This window comes from Danio rerio, chromosome 2, assembly GCF_049306965.1.
Source record: "Danio rerio strain Tuebingen ecotype United States chromosome 2, GRCz12tu, whole genome shotgun sequence".
In the NCBI taxonomy this organism is placed as follows: Eukaryota; Metazoa; Chordata; class Actinopteri; order Cypriniformes; family Danionidae; genus Danio; species Danio rerio.
The window spans coordinates 2411670-2435000 of record NC_133177.1 but is presented as its reverse complement, the minus strand read 5'-3'; the positions used below and the strand labels follow the sequence as shown (position 1 = coordinate 2435000).

At 39.7% G+C, this 23331-nt stretch overlaps 2 protein-coding genes across 3 annotated transcripts in view; one reads left to right on the top strand and one right to left on the bottom strand.

Annotated features, from left to right (window-relative positions):
• Positions 1–11467, top strand: part of LOC141377643 (uncharacterized) — a 160205-nt gene extending 148738 nt beyond the window's left edge. The window contains exons 1-6 of one of the 2 annotated variants that reach the window (XM_073922374.1): positions 3263–3347; positions 5257–5287; positions 8117–9184; positions 9325–9480; positions 9616–9711; positions 10671–11467. In XM_073922374.1, the coding sequence (XP_073778475.1) occupies positions 8117–9184; positions 9325–9480; positions 9616–9711; positions 10671–10988 (1638 nt within the window). In that variant the 5' untranslated portion in view covers positions 3263–3347; positions 5257–5287 and the 3' untranslated portion in view covers positions 10989–11467. Of the gene's footprint in view, positions 1–3262; positions 3348–5256; positions 5288–8053; positions 9185–9324; positions 9481–9615; positions 9712–10670 lie in introns of those variants that run through there. The other variant, XM_073922375.1, reaches the window with a different exon arrangement.
• tmie (transmembrane inner ear) overlaps positions 1–23331 on the bottom strand; it is a 64283-nt gene that overhangs the window by 6259 nt on the left and 34693 nt on the right.

Sequence of the window (23331 nt, the reverse complement as noted above, 5' to 3'; positions counted from 1 at the left end):
CAAACACACAAGCACACACACTTCTGCAGCTATCTCTATGGGAACTGTAACTGATCTTAAGTTTACTGTACAGACTGTATATTCACTCTCCTACTTGTAAAATCAACCCTCACAGGAAACAGTCTGTATATTTAAATTTTCAAAATACTTAATTCTGTATGATTTGTGAGGCTTTTATCTTCACAGGGACCCAAAAAAATGTCCAACACATTGTAACAATACAAGGTACAAGCACACAAACACACACACACACACACACATACACAAAGTTGTACAGCAATTACAAGCATCAGAGGTTGTAATAGAGAAAGCTCTTCAATCTGAAAGAACAGATGACAGAGTGAAATAAAATCTGCAGTGTGTGTGTGTGTGTGTGTGTGTGTGTGTGTGTGTGTGTGTGTGTGTGTGTGTGTGTGTGCTGTCACTATGAGTCAGCAGTAAACACTGCAATCACACAACAGCACAAAACATGCATTTGCACAGAGCTTATCTTCTCAAAAGTGCCTATTGTATAAACATTGACAAACGAAATACATCTTCGATATTCCTAAAGCTGCAACTATTTTATATTCTTTCAATTTCAATTCTGTATTATATTTCAGCCTTAAAGCAGAGCAAGTAAAGTACAAATGATGAGCAATTTCATTTGGAAAAAGAGAATAGAGATTCTTCGGTGTTACACAATGCTGTATTTTAATCACGATCGCAGATGTTGAAAGATTCGGTGTGTGTTTGTGTTTGTGTGTGTGGCTACTGTGAAAATACAGCTGCCTACAACAAGTGAAGGATCCAAAGCTATAATTTGAGTTCTTTGCAGCAGTGTAAGTGTGTGTGTTTTGATAGAAGGAAATCACACTTACTACATCTGCTGCACTTCATTCATGCGGTTTCTGAAAGTCTATATTTAATATCCCTTAGCTCACATCCATCACATCTATACAAGTAAATTCTGATCCTTTTCACATTAATGATATTTACAAGGTCACAACACCAAATAAACACCATTAACAAAAGCTTAACGATGTCTATGATTTGTAATGAACACGTTTGCGTGTATCTATCTCCATATGGACACTTCTGTTTGCTCATAGCTTACTTTGTATGGCGTTTACACTGCAAAGCGCTGAGGTTTGAGTCTGGTGAGGCACGCTTACACAATCGAGATAAAGCAATGTAAAATCAAGGTAAACTATGTGTTCTCAGAGCACTTTCCTCTTAGGTCTGCTTCTGAAAACACTATTGGTTGTGTTGTATTGCATTGTATATTTAGAAAAAGAAATGTTGGCAAATGCACATATTTACAACGCTTCAATGGATTTGTGGTCATTTCCCTTTCAGAAACACAACCGTTATGGAAGGAGATTATTTAAATTAATGACTCGTGATTCACTATGTTTACTAACATGATTTACTATATTTGTAGTCGTCAGTTTAATAGTAGAAGCACATCTTAACTCACTTTTAAACCTGTGTTGGTAGTAAATTATTGATCATTGTCAACTCAGATTGTTTTGATTCTATTGACCATTGAAACAAGTTGCTACCGTACGCATTGTAAGTATATATATATATATATATATATATATATATATATATATATATATATATATATATATATATATATATATATGTAGGTGTGAGTGTGTTTGTGTGTAAGTGTGTACTTACAATGCGTACGGCATATATATATATATTCAGGGCCAGCGCGTCCATAGAGGCGAGTATAGAGAGGGCGGCGTCTGCGACACCTCCCTTACCACCTGCGTCCTCAGTTATGTCCGCGACACCTCCTTTACCATCCGCGTCCTCAGATATATTCGCGCATAGACGATAGAATAGAGAGGCCGGTGTCAGCGTCACCTCCATCAGCACCCGCTGTCCTCAGTTATATTCCGCGCATAGGGCGGCAGAATTGAGGTCTGCGACACCCGCGCGTCCTCAGTTATATCCGCACATAGGGCGGCAGAATAAAGAGTGCAGCGTCCGCGACACCTCCCTCCTTCCCTCAGCACCCGCGCGTCCTCAGTTATATCCGCACATAGGGCGGCAGAATAAAGAGCGCAGCGTCCGCGACACCTCCCTCCTTCCCTCAGCACCCGCGCGTCCTCAGTTATATCCGCATATAGGGCGGCAGAATAAAGAGCGCAGCGTCCGCGACACCTCCCTCCTTCCCTCAGCACCAGCGCGTCCTCAGTTATATCCGCGCATAGAGCGCCGGAAAAGAGATCCGCGACACCTCACTTCATTTTCATAACATATCACTTTCGTTTTCACATTGGGGTTGAGGGCGGCGTGATCGTCCTCTGCCTAGAGCGGCAGTTCAGCTTGCTCCGGCCCTGTATATATATATATATATATATATCATCATTGAGATCATTTGCCCCATTTGCTAATTTTCTGAGATGACAGCAGACATTTTGTGGGGGGTTGTTGTTAAATCACTGTATTCAGCATCTGTTCGTGTCTTTCAGAGTTTGTTTTTTTTTGATCGAACATTTATTGGTTTGCAGAAAGTCTGACAATTGATGTGGTTTTGTCACAATCACCAGCGATCCAGCCTGTGCAGATCACTGGTAAACATGCAGATCACTATAGACGGTATATAGACTACAAGATCCAGTCATGCAACAACACACACACACCTGCTCCAAGTCTCCATTGATTAGACTCACAGCTGATGCTGCTCATGGACTGATAACACCGCACATATATACAGCTCACTTTGAGACTCTCATAGCTGAGTTTTGTTATCTGTTTCTGCGACATTTCAATGCGCTTGCCTTCCGTGTTTTTGAACCTTGCTTTGTTTCGTTTGTTTTACCCTGTCTGCTGCCTGCCTTTTAACCATTTGCCTGTTATTTTGACTACGAATCTGGATTCGGCTATATACGTCTGTTCGCCCCTGTGCTGACCGTTGTTTGCCTGACCATTCTCAATAAACTTGCATTTGGATCCGCAACACCGTGTTGTCAGCATCGCTGGCAGCACTGTAAAAAGTGATTTTTTGACCTTGTAAATAATGGAAACATTATTTAAGTATGTTTTACAAACAAATACTATTTTGTCTTTTTACTTAAAAATGGCATGTTTAATTCAGTACATTACTTGCAGTTTCTTTGTCATTTATTGTTCTAAAATACATATGTAGATTTGAATACAATCTCCTAAGTAATATTTACTTAGTGTTTGCCATCTAATCAAATCACACCAAAAAATGAACAACTCAAGTAAAATGTACTGTTCAGCAAGATAATTGATGCGCATGCGTCTTTGGCTCTGAGTTTGAAGTGGCGCGCACAGAGGAAAGGAAGAGAGACTTCACGACGGCTAAAGTGATTTTTACCACGGTAAGTTATTAATAAGCTTATTAATTAATCGAAGAATGTTTGCAGAAAAGTGTAGAGTTATTAAGCTATCTGCAGTCCCAGTGGTTTGTGCCTATACCGTTTCTTTTTTATCAAGTTACGGATGCTAAAGTGTTCATGTTAATTGCTAACAGATTTTTGGATAACGTTAAAACGTAATCTTAGTTTTTTGTTTAACACACGGATAACAGAGTTAAATCATTACTAAATAAAGCTATTAATATAGTTGACGGAGTTTGCGATTTGCACCACAATCCGTTATTAGCAAACGGCATGATCTGTCGAAAACAATTGTCTTAAGTTTTATATATGACCTAATCTTGTCAGATTATTGTAAAAATGAGTTTTAACATCCGTGCAAATTTAGCTCGAGGCATTGCTATGGAAGCCCGTTCCCGCATATAAAGTCAGAATTGCGAGATATAAAGTCAGAATTGCGAGTTATAAAGTCAGAATTCCGAGTTATAAAGTCAGAATTGCGAGATATAAAGTCAGAATTGCGAGTTATAAAGTCAGAATTGCGAGATATAAAGTCAGAATTGCGAGTTATAAAGTCAGAATTCTGAGTTATAAAGTCAGAATTCTGAGTTATAAAGTCAGAATTGCAAGATATAAAGTCAGAATTCTGAGTTATAAAGTCGCAATTCCGAGTTATGGACTTTACTGTTATGGCGACTGACCATAAATGTGTGTTAAAGACTCTTTCAGGTTCTCTGCTTGTGATCTGGTATGGATTCACAGCCCAATTTTCCCAATAAAGGCCAGGAGGACACAGTATTTGGTTGACACTTTTACTGAACTGAAATATGAACTAATACAGCCCTTTTAGTTTTATCCCTGTGTACAATAGCCTGCATATGTCTGTACATATGTACACCACATGAGGGCACCCTTACAACGTGAAACAACAGCTGTAACAAAATGTAAATCATATCGTTACACATATAATACAGAAATAATAAAGAAATCTTAATTTTAGTCTTTTGGAGGAATCACACAAGCTACAGCTAGTTTCTGTTTAATGCTTTATAATTGCTATTTAGACCAAATGTTGTAAGTGGCATAATTATAAAGAACAAATCCATACAAATAAATAGACAGCCTAGTTTAACTAGCCTATATTTTCTTTTTAAAAGCGTGATAAACAATAAACAGTTGGATATAGGCTTTATGTTGTGATTATGGGCTAATGTGAGTCTTTAACACTCCATTTATGGTCAGTCGCCATAACAGGAAACTCCTTAATAACTCGCAATTCTGACTTAATATCTCGCAATTCTGACTTTATAACTCGCAATTCTGACTTTATAACTCAGAATTCTGACTTTATAACTCGCAATTCTGACTTTATAACTCAGAATTCTGACTTTATAACTCGGAATTGCGACTTAACTCAGAATTCTGACTTTAGAATTTTTTTTATTTCATTTTATTTATTAAATTTTTTTTTATTTAGTGGCGGGAACGGGCTTCCATACATTGCCCTGTCGTGTTCAAGCATTCTGTCCCAGAAAAGTTCGAGCTGCCGAAATTTAATAATCACCCTGTTTTTCGCGTATTAATAGGATTAAGCTTAGTTTTTAAAATGCACTTGTAAAAGGCAAATATTACCTTGAACTTTATTTATATTGTTTACCTATACTATCGGGTATAATAGCTATATATAGAAATTGATAAGGTGACTGTACTGCACACTTTTGCATTTACACAAGTCTAAATGCTTGTTTAAATAAATCTTAATTACTTAACAATCAACCTTACATAAGTTGTAAAGCCTGTATTTTGTTTCATGATGTTCTTTTACTGACCAATATCTACTTTACACGTGGTTGATATTTGCAAGTAGTTAAAAATTAATTCTGACATAAACATTTCTTACATTCTTTTACAGATATTGCACTCAGTATTCAAGCTAATGCAAGGTAAGTTGGCAATACTTTATTACAGCACACCTCACAGATAGGTAGCAATAAGTATGCATTCACATGTGCATCGTTTGTTAACTTTAGGTGCTGGAGAATGAGGTGGTTATGTAAAAAATGCAGCTTTCAGTCAAACCGAAGACTACAGCTATTAAAACACTTAAGGCTCAAACATGGAAATGCAGGCCGTCAATCATCAATACCATGTCTTTATGCAGATTGTCCTTGTTCATTTAAAACATTTAATGCCCTTCAGATACACTTATCCCGAAACCACACGGAATCAGACAAACCAAGCGAGGTGCTGTCATTTAGTTGTCTAAAATGCAGTGCAACTCCATTCTCTTCGGAGAAGCAATATTTTGAACACCTTAGAAGCCATATGAGGAGGTATGAGGTAATGACATGTGTGTTCAAAAACTGCAGCTTCAGTACCAACATTTATTCAACCTTTGCGACTCATAAACACAGGAAACACAATACACACTCCATTGAAGATTTTAAAACTGAAGTCTTGAAAAAATACCCAAATCCTGCTGCTTTTCAAAATGATCTAGAGGTCTCTGATGATGACACAGAACTTGATGAAACTTTGGTTGATGCAGGAGAGAACTTACTTGAAGTTGTAAAGAAGAAGTTTGGACAACTTCTTCTAAAGTTGCAAAGTAATTTCAATGTGTCCGGCAAGTGTATTGATCAAATTGTAGATGACCTTCAGTTCCTATCTTCCGCTGCATCTGCTCCAGTTTTGAAAGATGTTGTTGAGTCCACTTTGAAGAAACATAACTGTGAAGTACATTCAGCGGTTATCTCAGATTTGGTAAAAAATCTTTGTGAATCACACCCTTTAAGTTCAGCTCTAGGGAAAGATGGCCCTTTTTCAACGTCATTTAAGAGGTCACAATTCATGAAAGCACATTTTTCAGTCGTTGAACCAGTAGAATACATACTACACAATAAAGACAACAGAACATTCCAGTATGTCCCAATACTTCAGTCGTTATTGCAAATCTTGAAGAATGTAGAAGAAAAAGACTTGGTCACTCAAAGAAAATCTGGATGTGCATCACAATACCAGTCTTTCCAAGATGGATCTCACTTCAGTAAAAATTATTTTTTGGCTGGAGATGAGGATAGATTAAGTCTTATTCTGTATATCGATGATTTCGAAGTGTGCAACCCCTTGGGAACTTCCCGCAAGATCCACAAAGTTACGGCCGTCTATTGGGTGTTAGGAAACTTTCCAGCACATGCACGATCAACACTAGCTTCTATCAATTTAGCTATTCTGTGCAAAGCAGATGACACAAAGCGATTTGGATATCAGAAAGTTTTAGAGCCACTCCTGACAGATCTTCAAAGCTTGGAAAAAGATGGTATTTTTATTCCAAGTTTAGGAAAAATCATGAAAGGCACTGTGGTGAGCGTGGTGGCTGATAATTTGGGAGCCCATTCTTTGGGAGGATTCGTTGAAAACTTCACAGGATCTAATGTCTGCAGATTTTGTCTTGGAGAAAGGTCCCAGTTTCAGACCACAGATGTAAGATCTGGACTTTTTCAGAGGAGAGATAAAGAGCAGCACACTCTGCATGTTGAGACGGCTATGTCAAGTCCTATTTCCACTCATTGCTATGGTGTGAAAAAACAGTGTGCACTGTCTGAAAAACTACAACATTTTCATGTAACATCTGGTTACCCACCAGATGTGTTACATGACCTTCTTGAAGGTGTCGTTCCATTGGAACTGGCATTGTCATTTCAAGACTTCATCAAGAAGAGATATTTTTCTCTTGTGGAGCTCAATACTTGCATTCAACAGTTCCCTTATAAGTGGAGTGACCAAACAAATCGTCCACATGTGATTCCTAGTCATTTTGCCACAAAAAGAACTGTAGGAGGGAATGCACACGAAAATTGGTGTCTGTTGCGTCTGTTGCCTCTCATAATAGGTTTGAAAGTACCTGAGGATGATGAAGTATGGCAGATGTTAATGACCCTTAAAGACATCGTGGAACTTGCAGTGGCCCCAGTGCATACTGAGCAGAGCATCTGCTACCTTGCCACTTTAATATCTGAGCACCGAAACAGATATCTGGAAGTTTTTCCTCAAGAAAAGCTCCTCCCCAAACACCACTTTCTCGAACACTACCCTGAGCTTATTCAGGAATTTGGTCCTTTGGCAGCCCTGTGGACCATGAGATTTGAAGCTAAACATAGCTTTTTTAAAAAAATTGTCAGACAAACAGGCTGTTTCAGGAACATACTGCTGTCCCTTGCAAAAAAACACCAGCTCATGGTTGCATTGCATCTCCATGATTCAAATGTGACAAAGTCATCACTTTCAGTCACAACAACTTCACAAGTCTCTGTGGATGTGCTAAAGGATGGAATAAAAGATTTGGTGCAACACAGGTATCCACATGTCACAGTGGTGCATGTTGCAAACAATATGCACTTCTCAGGCACCAACTACAAACCAGGGATGTTGCTATGTCATGGCTTTACTGCAGATTTGCCAGACTTTTCTGAGGTGTTACAGATTATCTTGGTTTGTAATGAACTGGCCTTTGTTGTCAGACTACTAAGCACATGGTATAACGAGCACTTTAGGAGCTATGAGTTGGAACACACAGGCAACATTCAGATACTGGAGCAAAAAGAAATGGTAGACTACTATCCTCTGGCTGCATACACTGTTGCAGGAAGACGACTAACTACCTTAAAGCACTACATTACTCCTTCTGTTTAGGTACATGATTATCAAAGTTAATATTGTACTTAATTCATATTGTAATAAATTGTTCATTTATTTTTTTGTATCTGTTGCAGATGTGCACCCCAGCAAAGCTGCGATTAGTTTTTGGAGAGAATGATGTTCGCAAATTGGTTCTGCCCTCAGGCATCCCCAGTACTCTCCAGGAGCTCAAAAGTATAATCCAAGAAACATTCAGTATTCCAGAATGCTTTACTTTGATGTATGAAGACATGGAATTTGGGGGACAGTTTTTCAATTTGGACTTAGTAGATGATGTGCAGGATAAATGTACTCTAAAAGTAGTACAAACTGAACCCATCACCCTAAATATGGTTGCTATGAATAGATCAACTCTACCAACAGAGTCTGATGCCAGGTCATGCAGTTCTCAGGACACTGTTGGGCTGACTCCTGTAAGTGACACTTACCTTTCTTCTGACTCCACATCCAGCGGATCTCAGGACACTGTTCTTTTATCGTCCTCTGAGACTACCACATCATGCCGTTCTCAAGGATGGCCAACAAAGTTTATAGTACCTACTTTCTCCTTTGATACTGAGCTCTTGCTTTCAGATGGAAACAAAGCCTACCAAAAGGACGGCACTCTCTTGAACAATCATAGAGTGACAAGTAGTGTCCTTGAGACGCTAGCAGAGACAATATTTTGTTACACTGCATATCCAACAGGTGTCCAAATTATGAATGTAGTGGAGATGTTGATTGAAAAGTATCCATGCCTCAAAGAGCCAGGGTCCTTTAATGGACAATATGGGTGGCAACAAAGGATTAAATATAAAATGGGAAATTATCGAGCCAAATTAAGAGGTAGCCAGCTTTCTTGCCCAGAGCTTGAGGTGAACCAGAAAAGGAAGACAAATGAAAACCCTACTCCAAAAGGCTTCAAAAGACCTAGGAAGGCTGAAGTAAATTACTTGCCACCATTTCCATTTGGGGAAACAGGAGAAAGTTTGGAGAAGGAGAGACTAGATCTCCTTAATGAAATTAGGAAGAAAAACAACAAAAACATCATTGGCGAGAAAATGGAGAAGACTTTCTCCTATCGAAGAACAGAAGTAGTTAAGGACTGCCCTGCTGTTAAAGATTTCATGGAGAGATGGCCAGCCCTTTTCTGTGAATCTGAGGTAAACTTCACTTCTTTTCTTTGTTGGCATAATATGCAGTGATTTCAAATATAAATTTTTTGAAGTGCAATACAAAAATTTACCAGTGCACTCAACTCTAATCATCACTTGATTGTGTTACATTTTATTTTCTGTTTTAGATCAAGAATGAATTTAGAAGAATCACCACAATTTCCTTGGAGCGTACATTCTTGGAAAAGCTGGACTTCTATACTCCAAAACTCCTGGCTTTGTTTGAGATGAAGGGTGGGGTTGCTGGCATAAGAATTAGACATTTGCTGGATTCACTCAGCCAGGTAAAATGTAAATTTTGTTTACAATTGTGAATCACTTATGGGATGGTATGCTGCTTCCTGACTCTGTAAATATGTTGTTATATGTAGATGTATACACATTTAATGTTCGCTGCATTTTACTTCTGTTTTTAACAGCAAGAAGATAGGCTTGAAGATAGGCGAGACGTTGTGATTCGCTGCCTCCTGTCTTTCCTTGGAGAATCAGCTGAGGAGCTCATTGAAGACCACCAGGTATTACAGTTCAATTAAATTCAAATTTATTTGTATAGTACTTTTTACAGTGTACAATGTTACAAGGCAGCTTTACAAAACACACATTGTTGAATGATCAATAAATTGAAACAAATCAAAGAAAAAGTAATAATCAATTATTAGTCTAGTGCTGACTTTGTTTGAAGTCCTTACATGGCCTGGCGTCGTCAAGTCTTGGGTCATCTAACGTCATACTGGGAGGCGGGGTCCAGACATGGATATACAATAATTAGTGTAGCAGCTAGCAGTTAGCTAGCTACATACACAGCTACATCCATTTCTATTTTTCCTTGATTTTTGGATGTAGACAGTAGTGGTTTGACTGATATACTGTATTTGTTTTCTGCATATTTGAACCCTGTCAAGCACTGACGATGATGCTGAGATCCATGTTTTTATACTGAGGAAAATTGAAAGGCTTATACACCATTGTTACAAAACTTATAGAACACCCAGTGATGGTCAAGAAGGCAGCACCATACATTTAAATGTCAGGTGTATGTAAAATTTTAGACAGGATTTCCAGTGTAAATTGTTATTTTGTATATATTTCTTATCTTTCATTTATATATTGTCTATAGAAACCATTCAAATGTTTCCCAAAAGACATAATAATTTACACTAATTATCATTTCCAGAGGTTTACACCCTCCTGACTCTAAATGTACAGTGTTATCTTTATTAGCATCACTAAATGTTTCTATCTACTGTAATAATTGTGTATGAGTCTCATTATTGTGTTCAATGTAAAAGTATTACTTAACAGCATACAGATACTGCTGAAGAAACTGCATATTGGGTTTAAATATGCAGAAAATGCTAAATATACTGAAGACTAGTGGACAGTTTGTCTCAGAACAGGAACCCATTGAGGAAAATTGAAAAAGTGATACTGTACAGTATTTTAACCACTTTGCACTGATTTGTGTATTTCACAGGATGTCAGCAGAGACATGATTAAGGATACCTTCGCCAGTCATGTCATGAAAATCATCGTCCTGAGCAGATCTGTAGAAGAGGAAGATGCCAGTAGATCTGATGTCATCATTGTCATCGAGGGAACTGAGGTGCTGCTGGGATGTAAAAATCTCACAAATGCATGTCTTTCACTCATGGGCTGCATTTACTCCCTAAACCTAAGCTATCCCCCAAAGCTGAGAAACACATTTGAAGTGTTTCAGAAAATCTTTCTTGGCCTAGATGCTTTAAAATTCTCTCCAAAGGTTAACTCTTTGCATAGAAAGCTTCTAATGTAATCTGCTAGTTGAGCACTACTTGCACTTATTTACACTACTTATGCTGTTTTACTGTTTTTTTTTTGTTTTTTTTTGCATGAAAGGTTGTTCAGAAAACAACTACAACTTCAACTACAGTACTGTTTAACATAACCATTCTTCTGGAGACTATAAATGCAGAGTTTTATTTTTTTATTTTTTGATGTTTTTGTTCCCTTAGTTTAATCTTATTGAAATTAAAGTTACCTAATGAAAGGCAGCTACTAGTTTGACATTATTTGCACTTTCACACTTTTGTATTTGATATCTGCAACTGAGATTTTTGTAAAATGTTTGTTATATTTAAAAAGGTATATTTTATGTTTATATGTTTAAATGTTTATGCATTTTAATGCATGTGTGATATTCTAAAAAAGTTTCCTGGAGTAAAATGCACTATAGTGCATCTGATGCTCTCATCTGTTAAGGAATCTCATAGAAATAAAAGTATTCAAGTAAAATGTATGTCTGTTATTTTGTTGACCACCATTTAAATACATCAACAACATCAAATAATATTTAAAGTAAAGGTTACTCAAAATTTTAAATAAGATAACTAGGATTATTGTGTAAAAAAAAAAACATTTATAAGCATTACTTAAGTAAAATATATAAACAAACAGTCAATACAGTTTACTGGGAAATTCCAAGTAAACTTTACTTGAGATTTTCTAATTAAAGCTACAGTTCCTTGTGTTTAGTTTTTACTTGGGAATTCTATTGAAATTACTCACATTTTCTAAGTGAAAAAACTTTCCTAACTTTTTTTAAGTAAATCCTACTCCAAATTTTTTTCAGTGAGGATTTGTGACATATGCAAATAAGGTAAATTGGTGCTTGTTCTCATGAGTGATGCACCACTTACGCAAGACAGGTGTCTTTTGTATTATTGGCTTAACTTCTGAAAGTCCTGCTGTGTGAAATGAGTTCTAACCAAAAAATACATCAGTGATGGCCTACAGTCAATGAGAAGGCAAGATAGAAGACAGTGGGAGACAATTTAGTGCACAATATCTGCAGTAGAGCAACCTTGGACGCTCTCGTCGCTTTCGGTGTGAACGCACAGTAACCCTGGTTGGTCTGAACTGAAAGCACAACTGCACAACCAATGGAACAGTCAATTAGAACTGCAAAACTACTGCAAGCAAACCACATTACTTTCTTTGATCAATGTAACTTACTATGTTAGCGCTACTCCAGTTGAATGAACAGTTGTGCTGTAGCTGATCATTCCGATGAATGCTTTGATTTAATTTACCATGAAAGAGCAATGCAAATCATTGAGATTCCATCCCAGCTGCGTCACTAGCCGACACTCTGGCTCCCAAAGCATCATAACCCGCATCATCATTCCGCAGATTTCTTCCCTTCAGGAAGCGATTCAGTTTTCGTGCATCAAGATTGGATTTGTTCAGGGAGCTCTTTGAGTGGATTACTCTTGTAGTAAACATAATGTAATTCCGTAAGTCTGCGCATCATGTGCAGGGACACGCACGGTAAGCATGTCAAGTGTTTGAGCATTCATCACGCTCGTGTTGGACTTAATGCTGCCGCTGATTGCATGCACTGTGAGCATTGAAAGCGCTTTACTCCTTCTGTTAGAGGAAGGAAGAGGGACACAACCTTCTGCCAGTCTTTTACTGTGATTACCTGAGGGGGATTCCTGGGGGTCTGCTGTGCAGCTTGGGGCTACAAAAGATGGAATTTTTCCTTCATCTCTCTCTCACTGGAGCATGTCAACCCCAGTTCACCAGTTGAATTTGCTCATAGCTGGTCATGTCCTAGTCTGGATGCAGTCAATGCAGTGTCTTTCATTGCATATGACCACTGTGTCATACTCTGAGGAGGTCATGGCCTTCTTCACCTTATACTGAGCTGCTTGAGATAGTCTTGCTTTCTTTGAAGGGATCTACTCATGATTGACTTGATGTGGTCCTGTTGGAAATTAAATTTAAGTTGGAAGAGCAACACCTTTGCTCATTATAACACTCACCCTCATTGGACTTTGTCTTTCCTCCAGAACCTCCTAATGAGTTGCTGAGATCAAGCAAGCAATATTCCAGCCATTTCCAGCCTGGTTTTAGTTGGTCATGCTGGGAGATGACCAGCTAAAACCAGCTTTACCAGTCTAGCCAGGCTGGGAGCAAAGCCAAAACCAGCCTAAAAAATGTCCAGCTTAAACCAGGAGTGTCAAGCTGGTTTTAAATGGTTTTAGCTGGTCACTTTCCAGCCTGACCAGCTAAGACCAGGCTGGAAATAGCTGGAAACCAGCCTGGAAATGGCCAAAACCCCTCTAAAACCAGGCTGGTCAACCAGCTAAAACCAGCCAACCAGCCTAGGTGGATTTTTCAGCAGGGTTAACATCAGGTGATGTGCGTTTTCAGTGTTTTAGAGTGAACGGAAAGCTGTTCAGAAATGCTGGGTGAAAAGCCAGTGTGGACGCGGATTGTTTTCATTCTAAAGCGCCGTTTTAAAACTAAAACATATTAGTGTAAACCGGGCCTGAGACTCGAACTCATAACTTTCAGATTACAATTCTGACCCTCTAACACTGAAGAGCTCCTGAAGAGGTACCAGAATTCAGCTCCAATCCTGATCAAACACACGTGAACCAATTAATTAGGACCCGAAGCAGCACGTGATAATTACAGTCAGGTGCGTTTGCTCAGGTTTGCAACTGAAATCTGCACGAAGGTAACTCTTCAAGAACAGGACTGAGGACCCAACTAGTCCTAATGCATCTATATTTCGCATAATTCTACCATAAGTCGGCCCTTATGGTGGCACTGCGGCTCAGTAGTTAGCACTGTCCCCTCACTGCAATAAGGTCGCTGGTTTGAGTCCCAGCTGGGTCATTTGGCATTTCTGTGTGGAGTTTGCATGTTCTCCGGGTGTTGGTGTGGGTTTCCTCTGTGTGCTCCGGTTTCCCCCACAGTCCAAAGACAGAAGCTATAGGTGAATTGGACTAACTAAATTAGTCTTATAATTTAGTCTTATCTAAATTAGTGTATAAGTGTGTGTTTGAATGTGAGAGTGGGTGAGTGTTTCCTAGTATTGGGTTGCAGCTGGAAGGTCAAATGCAGTTCATCCGTTGTGGCGACCTCTGATAAATAACGGACTAAAGGAGGAAGGAAATAAATGAATGAATATTCTACCATGAGTTGGCCCTTATCTCTGCTGGGGCAGTTGCTAACTCTAATGGTTAGGGAGTTGGGATTGTAATCGAAAAGTTGCAGGTTCGATTTCGAATCCCTGCATGAATGATTGAACCGCACTCTCTCCCATCTGTAATACCCAGCTGAGGTGCCCTTAAGCTAGGCCCATAACCCTTAATTGCTCCCCAGGCATTGAAAGCAATAGCTTTCCACTGTTCCCAGTGTGTGCTCACAGGGTGTGTGTGTGTGTGTGTGTGTGTGTGTGTGTGTGTGTGTGTGTGTGTGTGTGTGTGTGTGCTCTCACTCTTTACTCATAATGTGTATGTGCACTTGGATGGGTCAAATGCTGATGACCTATTTCAAGTCTGTGTAAAATCATACTTGACAGTATTCCCTTCACTAAAGGGACATATTTTGAGGATGTATGTGTAACAGCAGTATGGGCCTCTTTAGTTATTAATATTTAGTGTTCACCCATGTTAAGCAATAGGCTACTGCTTGATAGTACAGTAGCATGTCACTTTTGTTGATGCTAAGTTCGATCCTGCCTTGTATCAAGATCCTGCCTTGTATCAACGGTTCAGGCTGGTGGTGGTGGTGTAATGTTGTGGGAATATTTTCTTGACACACTTTGGGTCCATTAGTGCCAATTGAGCCTCGTGTCAACACCACAGCCTACCCAAGTATTGTCGCTGACCATGTCCATCCCTTTACAACCACAGCATCCTCTGATGGCTCCATCCAGCAGGATAACACACCATGTCATAAAGCGTGAATCATCTCAGACTGGTTTCATGAACATGACAATGAGTTCACTGTACTTAAACGGCCTCCACAGTCACCAGATCTCATTCCAATAGAGCACATTTAGGATGTGGTGGAACGGGAGATTGGCATCATGGATGTGCAGCCGACAAATCATCCTATCATGTCAATATGGAGCAAAATCTCTGAGGAATATTTCCAGTACCTTGTTGAATCCATGCCACGAAGGATTAAGGCAGTTTTGAAGACAAAAGGGGGTCCAACCCGATACTAGTAAGGTGTACCTAATAAAGTGGCCGGTGAGTATATATATATATATATATATAAAAATCACTATTTGAATAACAGATTTGTTTCATGCTACTAAGACAATATTAAGTGGATTGTTTCTGTCACTGGCTTGATTCACTGATGCATAAACAGCACTACATTCTGCAGTAAAGAACATCTGACCATGCACGATGTCTAACATCTGAAATCAACCACTCAGCACAAATGAGGTATTAGAGATAACAAGCTTGCTATTTCCCATTAAGTCTGCAAAGCCTATTGCGACTAAAGCATATGAAGTAGAATGTATCAAATAAATAATAGTCCACTGAGACTTTCAAAGAGTTCAAATGAAATTCTCGTTATATTACCGTATATTAAACATAATGTTATTTTTAGTCCCTGTTATGGGCTTGTAGTAATTTCTATGAGCATCACTGCACATCACAGGTCAAAGCATTAATGGAGAAGTAGAAAACCTGTCCGTGTGCAGAGAGTGTAGTCTGTGTAGTTTTCCCTTGTGAAATAAAATGCATTTACTTGTACTGAAAGTGCATTTGTAGTGTACGTTGCATTTTCTTAATACACTTGAGGACACTTCTGCAATGTGCACGACACGTTGAATAATTTAGTTTCAATGCTATATTGTTTCATGCTGGTATGTTGAATTAGGTACATGATTATAATTCTGACTGCAGTGTGCATTACTTAAGACTGATAAAACCTAATATCAGAATCAGTTTTATTGCCAAGTGTGCTTCACACACACACACACACACACACACACACACATAAGGAATTTGTTTTGGCTACAGAAGCTTCCAGTGTACATGAAGTGACAACACAAAATAAATATGAAAAAAATACGATTAACATTAAAAAGAGATGCAGTGCTGTGTACAAAAGCGAATGGAGAACGTATTGAATTGTATATTGATGTAAGGTGCTGTGTTCAAGTGCGTATGAGAAAGTATTGCACATATTTAATGCACAGTTGGGGGATATTTAACTGTTCATGAGGGAGATGGCCTGAGGAAAGCAACTTTTCCTGTGTCTGGCTGTTTTTGTGCTTGGTGCTCTGAAGCGCCGACCAGACGGTAACAGTTGAACAGGTAGTGTGCTGGGTGCGAGGCGTCCAGAGTGATTTTGCGAGCCCTTTTACTCCCTCTGGAAGAGTACAGCTCTTGAAGTGTGGGAAGGGTAGTGCCGGTGATTCGTTCAGCAGTGCGGAATATTCGCTGTAGTCTACGGAGGTCGGTTTTGGCAGCTGAGCTGAACCAGACGCTGATGGAAGTGCAGAGGATGGATTGGATGACAGCTGAGTAGAACTGTACGAGCAGCTCCTGTGGCAGGTTGAACTTCCTCAGCTGATGAAGGAAGTACAGTCTCTGCTGGGCTTTCCTCACGATAGAGTCTATGTGAATGTCCCACTTCAGATCCTGGGAGATGGTGGTGCCCAGGAACCTGAATGACTCTACTGCGGCCACAGTGCTGTTCATGATGGCGAGTGGGGGGAGTGCAGGGAGGTTTCCCCTAAAGTCCACTATCATCTCCACTGTTTTGAGTGTGTTCAGCTCCAGGTTGTTGTATCTGCACCATAGCGTCAGCCGCTCCACCTCCTGTCTGCATGCAGACTCGTCACCGTTCCAGGTGAGGCCGACAACAGTAGTGTCGCCTGCAAACTTATTGAGTTTGATGGAGGGGTCTTTTGCGGTGGAGTTGTTGGTGTACAGAGAGAAGAGCAGTGGGGAGAGAACACATCCCTGGGGGGCACCAGTGCTAATAGTGCAGCTGTCGGATGTGGTTTTGCCCATTCTGACTAGCTGTTGTCTATCTGCAGAAAGCTAGGAGCAGAGAGCTGGGTCAGGTGTTAAAGGCAGAACTGAAGTCCAGCAGAACTTCTAATATAATATAATGTGATAAAATGGTAATATGCAGTATATTCCAGTTCTTTATACGGCAGACTTGAGTATTACTTCATAAACAGTCTCAAAAAAACATTCTCAAGAGTGCCATTTAAATCGAGATTTTGATCCCGCATACACCCTGTGCTTCAAAAGCAAGAAGACATGAACGTCAACCACACAATCAGGCCACTTCACTCAGGACGATATTTAAATCGCATTTTTTACGGGTGACCTAATTAATCCAGATGTAGCCGCAGTGGAAACCCACTGACATTATTTGCATAGCTGCGTATGAAAAATGCACGTGTCCACAGAACGAAGCCACAAGTGTGTAATGCATTCCATCTATGAACACAAGAAGCAGGCATCCGAACGGCGCCTGACGAGGGGCTCTTCCTGTGCTGAATGGTCTCCGAGGCATCTGGGAGAGTCCCATTAGAATGGCTTTAGCTCTAATGATGAATGTAATTAACTCGGGGTTTTGTGTGGTAAGTGCGAGCCTCGGTGGGTTTGTTTGTTTCAAACCTTTCGCTGTTATTCTTGGCATTGATTGTGCATGCAGTTCTCTACACCTCGTTCATGTGCAAATAAAAGGTCTGCATGTTTCATCTCATGCATATTACAGTTTTCCGAAGGAAAAGAACAATCTAGCCAGTTTAGAGTCTGCCAAATATTTTTTAGCAACCATCATGTTTCATGTGTTCTCTGGTTACCTTCATATTTATTTGCAAATATACATGCTTTCTTGTTATTCAAACGGGATGTCAACTGGGGATTGTGATTATAATTTGGAACAAATGCAGCATCCAAGAAAGGTCTAGTCCTTTAGGAGCAAAGATGGGCAGAGGATCACCAGTTTGCCAACAAATACATCAGAAATGATTGAAGTGTTTAAAAACAATGTTCCTCAAAGATAGATAGAAAGACGTTTGAATATTTCACCTTCAGCAATGCAGAACATCATTAAAAGATTCAAGAAATCTGGAGGAATCCAGTGAGTAGAGGACAAGAGCGCAAGCCTGAGCTGAACAGCCGTGATCTCCGATCCCTCAGGGGGCGCTGCATGAAGAATCCTCATTCATCTATAAGCCAGATCCCCACATGCGCTCAGGACTACTGCAGATAACCTTTGTCAAGTACCACAATACGTAGTTACATCTACAAATGCCAGTTTTAAAATGTACTGCACCAAAAAGGAAGCCCTATGTTAACAGTGTCCAAAAGCGCGCTCAACTTCTCTAGGCTCGGAGGCATCTAGGATGGACCATCACACAGTGGAAACATGTACTGTGGTCAGATCAGTATTTCAGGCATTTTTTCAGGAGAAATGGATGTCGTGTGCAATTCAGACCAAAGCAGAAAAGGATCATCCACACTGTTACCAGCAAAAACCCAGGGTCTGTCATGCTATGAGTTGTGTCGTGCCCTTGACAAAGGTAACTTCTGTGATGCCACTTTATTTCCAGGTACACCCATGTATATTTCAACAAGACAATGCAAAAGCACATTCTGCACACATTACCAAGTCCTGGCTGCGGAGGAAGAGGATACAGGTACTTGACTGGCCTGCCTGCAGTCCCGACCTGTCTCCAATAGAGAATGTGTGGTGCATTTTGAGGCTCAAAATGTGATAACGAAGATCCCGGACAGTTGCTCACCCTAAGAATTGTTTGCAGGACGAATGGGACACAATGACACCTGAAACACTTCATCACGTGGTGTCTTCAGTCCCTAAATGTCTTTTAAGTGTTGTGAAAAGGAACGGCAACATTACAAAGTGGTAAATGCTTTACTGTTTTAACTTTTTTTTAAATGTGTCGCAAGAACCAAAACAATAAAATTGTTCCTATTTTTTTTATTTACATTTTCCATAAAAATAAATTACTATAAATATTTGTTTGTTGATAACCAACCCATAATACGACAGTGCCACATTTGACCAAAATATAAGCTTTTCTTTTCCTCAGCTTATGGTGTGCATTGGTGTTATAGACACTCTCTATGGTTTTCAGGCTTTTAATGCATGCCAGGCTTTCTATTCAGATTGTATTCCTGAAAACTGAAGAATATATGCACAGCACCTAGGCTTAATTTGGCTTGGGTACTCAAATGTGCTGGGCATGTGATAAGCTGGAGGGTTTTACCAAAGTGTGCACATGGTCTCCTACATGTGTAATGTGTATCTGTGTGTAGAGATAGTCGTGCTGTAAGAGAATCACAGTTACTCTGTAACCCATCTGTGAGGTCAGAGATCCAGCAGAGTCAGCAAGCAACACTCTTTCACCATCGTTTATCAAGACTGGACGGGCAGGTGAACACACCAATCTCAGTGATAAAACATGTCGTATTTTTGAATCGCTTTAATTGGGGCTGCACATGTAGCGTTTCAGCATCGATCATCTGTGATAGTCACATTGCAGGATTTGCAAGGCTGAGTCCATATTATGATGAATCATTTGCATGTGCGTTTGAAGCCTGTGACTGTATGAGAATTTTAAAAGCATTCAGGCAAAATCAAATGTATAATTTGTAATTTAATAACCAACAATTTCATTTATTATTGCAACAATTATTCCGCAACTGTATATTTAATAAAATTGTCTTTTTTTTTTTCTTAATATTCACCAATAGTTTTATTTATTTTTTAGTTGCTCGGTAGCTTTTATCTTATAAATGTGATAGTGACAGCTGTTTATGATTGACATTACGGGAATTGGCCACATAATTGAGAATACGTCATCGCCGATTTGATTTCTTCGCTGTGGTGCGTCTGTTGGCTCCAAGTCTGAGGTTTGCATGATTTAGTACACTCTCAGTGTCGATTTCCTTTAGGAAGGGCATCTGCTATAAAACCAGTGCCAGATCCAACGTGCGGATTATTTATGCACAGCCAGATTTTTATAACCATGCTCACAATTTACACACTCAGCTCGCATTTTGAAACGAATTGGTGTATCAACAAGCTAGCACTAATGCCCCGACTGGCTCATTTTTGTATTGTCAATAAAAAAAAATGATTAGACAAAACAACAAACTACTAGATAAAAAAAAAAAAGATACCAACATTGATGTGTTTTTTTTTTTTTTTTTTGGTAAAGATTTTAATTAGTAATTTGTTATTTTTTAATAGGCGATCCTCTGCCTTCATCACCACCACGTGATGAAGTGTTTCAGGTGTCATTGTGTCCCATTCGTCCTGCAAACAATTCTTAGGGTGAGCAACAGTCCGGGATCTTCGTTATCACATTTTGAGCCTCAAAATGCACCACACATTCTCTATTGGAGACAGGTCGGGACTGCAGGCAGGCCAGTCAAGTACCTGTATCCTCTTCCTCCGCAGCCAGGACTTGGTAATGTGTGCAGAATGTGCTTTGGCATTGTCTTATTGAAATATACATGGGTGTACCTGGAAATAAAGTGGCATCACAGAGGTTACCTTTGTCAAGGGCACGACACAACTCATAGCATGACAGACCCTGGGTTTTTGCTGGTAACAGTGTGGATGATCCTTTTCTGCTTTGGTCTGAATTGCACACGACATCCATTTCTCCTGAAATAATGCCTGAAATACTGATCTGACCACAGTACATGTTTCCACTGTGCGATGGTCCATCCTAGATGCCTCTGAGCCTAGAGAAGTTGAGAGCGCTTTTGGACACTGTTAACATAGGGCTTCCTTTTGTATTTGTGTAGGTATTCTTTTTGTCCTTATGTATTGTGGTACTTGACAGGTTATCTGCAGTAGTCCTGAGTGCATGAGGGGATCTGGCTTATAGATGAATGAGGATTCTTCATGCAGCGCCCCCTGAGGGATCGGAGATCACGGTTGTTCAGCTCAGGCTTGCGCTCTTGTCCTTTACGCACTGGATTCCTCCAGATTTCTTGAATCTTTTAATGATGTTCTGCATTGCTGAAGGTGAAATATCCAAATGTCTTTCTATCTTTCTTTGAGGAACATTGTTTTTAAACAATTCAATCATTTTCTGATGTATTTGTTGGCAAACTGGTGATCGTCTGCCCATCTTTGCTCCTAAAGGACTAGACCTTTCTTGGATGCTGCTTTTGTACCAAATCATAATTACAATCACCTGTTGACATACCCTCTTTCAAATCACATCACTATTTCACCAATTTACCTGATTACAAGACCTAAACTGTTCCTGTTCCAATTTATTTTAGAACGTGCAGCAAGAGCCAAATGGAAATACATGTTTATTTTGAACAAGTAAGTAAATAAAATCACGAGGAACACGTTAAATAATGTGTGTTGCATTGTCTGCAATGAAATACAAGTGAAAGTAAATTTAGAAATCCCTACTTTCTTTTTATATTTACTCTACCTGGCACCCGAATTCAATTTTAACAAGAAAAAGATGTTGAATAAGCCACCACTACAAACGTTTTCAAAGAATTCCACTTTCCAATTTACCCATTTTCGATCTCAGTCCGAACGAACAGTCTTAGAATGTAAGCAAACAGGCAAAACGCATATAAAGCTTTCCAATTTGGCTGAAACCTTTGTCGTGTAAAACACCCATAAGATCCAGTGCTGGACAATATCAAGCCAGTTGATCGAGTGTGATGTCTGGACAATCATGTCAATGTAAATTTAACAATTGGCAGACCATATAGCTTCATCACAATAGTGTCCTGTAGTAGAAATGGCCTCTATCAGCAGCACAATGCACCACGCTACCCTGAACAAATTGACCAGGAGTGGTGTAAAGACAAAGATGAAGGATTCAATATGTTCCCCCAATCTCAATCCAATGAGCATCTGTAGGATGAGCTGCCGGACCACCGAGATCGACCCGTGGTGCAACAGACAGGCCTCAAAGTGTGATTGTCTTTTTTATTTATTTCAAAGTGGTTGACAGGATCTGCTGCTAACATAATGGTGCAGCATATCACAGGACACCTTCATGCCTCAGCGGGTCAGTGCTGTGTTAGTAGCATGCAGAGCAGCAACAGCATGTCAGGCAGGTGGCCATAATATTTGTACTCAACCGTGTATATTAGTGCTACTAAATGAGCCAGTCAGTTCAATCTGTTCTTTGTTAGCCTTCTTCGAGTACCAGATCTAACACACAAGCATCAAATGCTAAAATTCTACAAGCCCAAATCAGAAAAAGTTGGGACAGTATGAAAAACGTGAACGAAAAAGAAAGAAGTGACTTACATTGGATTAAGAGTATTACGTTGGGCGACGCAGTGGCGCAGTGGGTAGTGCTGTCGTCGCACAGCAAGAAGGTCGCTGGGTTGAGCCTGGCTTAGTTGGCGCTTTTGTGTGGAGTTTGCATGTTCTCCCTGCGTTCGCGTGGGTTTCCTCCGGGTGCTCTGGTTTCCCCCACAGTCCAAAGACATGTGGTACAGGTGAATTGGGTAGGCTAAATTGTCCGTAGTGTGTGTGTGAATGAGTGTGTGTGGATGTTTTCCAGCTGGAAGGGCATCCGCTGCGTAAAACATGCTGGATAAGTTGGCGGTTCATTCTGCTGTGGCGACCCTGGATTATTAAAGAGACTAAGCCGACAAAAAATATTACATTGCAGACAACACAACTAATATTATATAACATGCTCCTCTGGATTTTATTTATTCTTTTTTTTTTTAAATAAACACGTATTTTAATTTTGGTTCCTGCAACACATTTCAAAAAAAGTTGCCATTTACCTCTTTGTAATGCTGCCATTCCTTTTCACAACACGTTTAGGTACTCAAGACATCAAGTGAGGAAGTGTTTCAGGTGTCATCGTGTCCCATTCTTCCTGCAAACAAGTCTTGATGTGCGCAACAGTACGAGATCTTCGTTGTTGCATTACTCGCTTCAAAATACACCACACATTCTCTAATGCGGACAGGTCAGGACTTCATGCAGGCCAGTTTTACCCTCTCTCTTGTTTGAACCAAGCTTTATTTTCCCATCTGCGAATTTAGGGCATAATAAGACTTTGCCAGTGTGGATCCTAATCACAACTGATCAAGATGGCCAAAAGATTATCTGCTGTGAGGGCCTTGCTTCTGATGATGATGTCCATGACCATGGTGGGAACAATACGAAAAAACAAATCTGTGGGTTTTATTTTTTTTTCATAACATTGATAAAAATAATTAAAAAAACGAGAAGCACATTAATTCATCAATATGTTCTAAGAAAGGTAAAGGGGGAAAATTAACCATGTTTGCTGCTCATATGGCTTGTAATCGAGATTAAGTAAAAGTTTGTTAAGT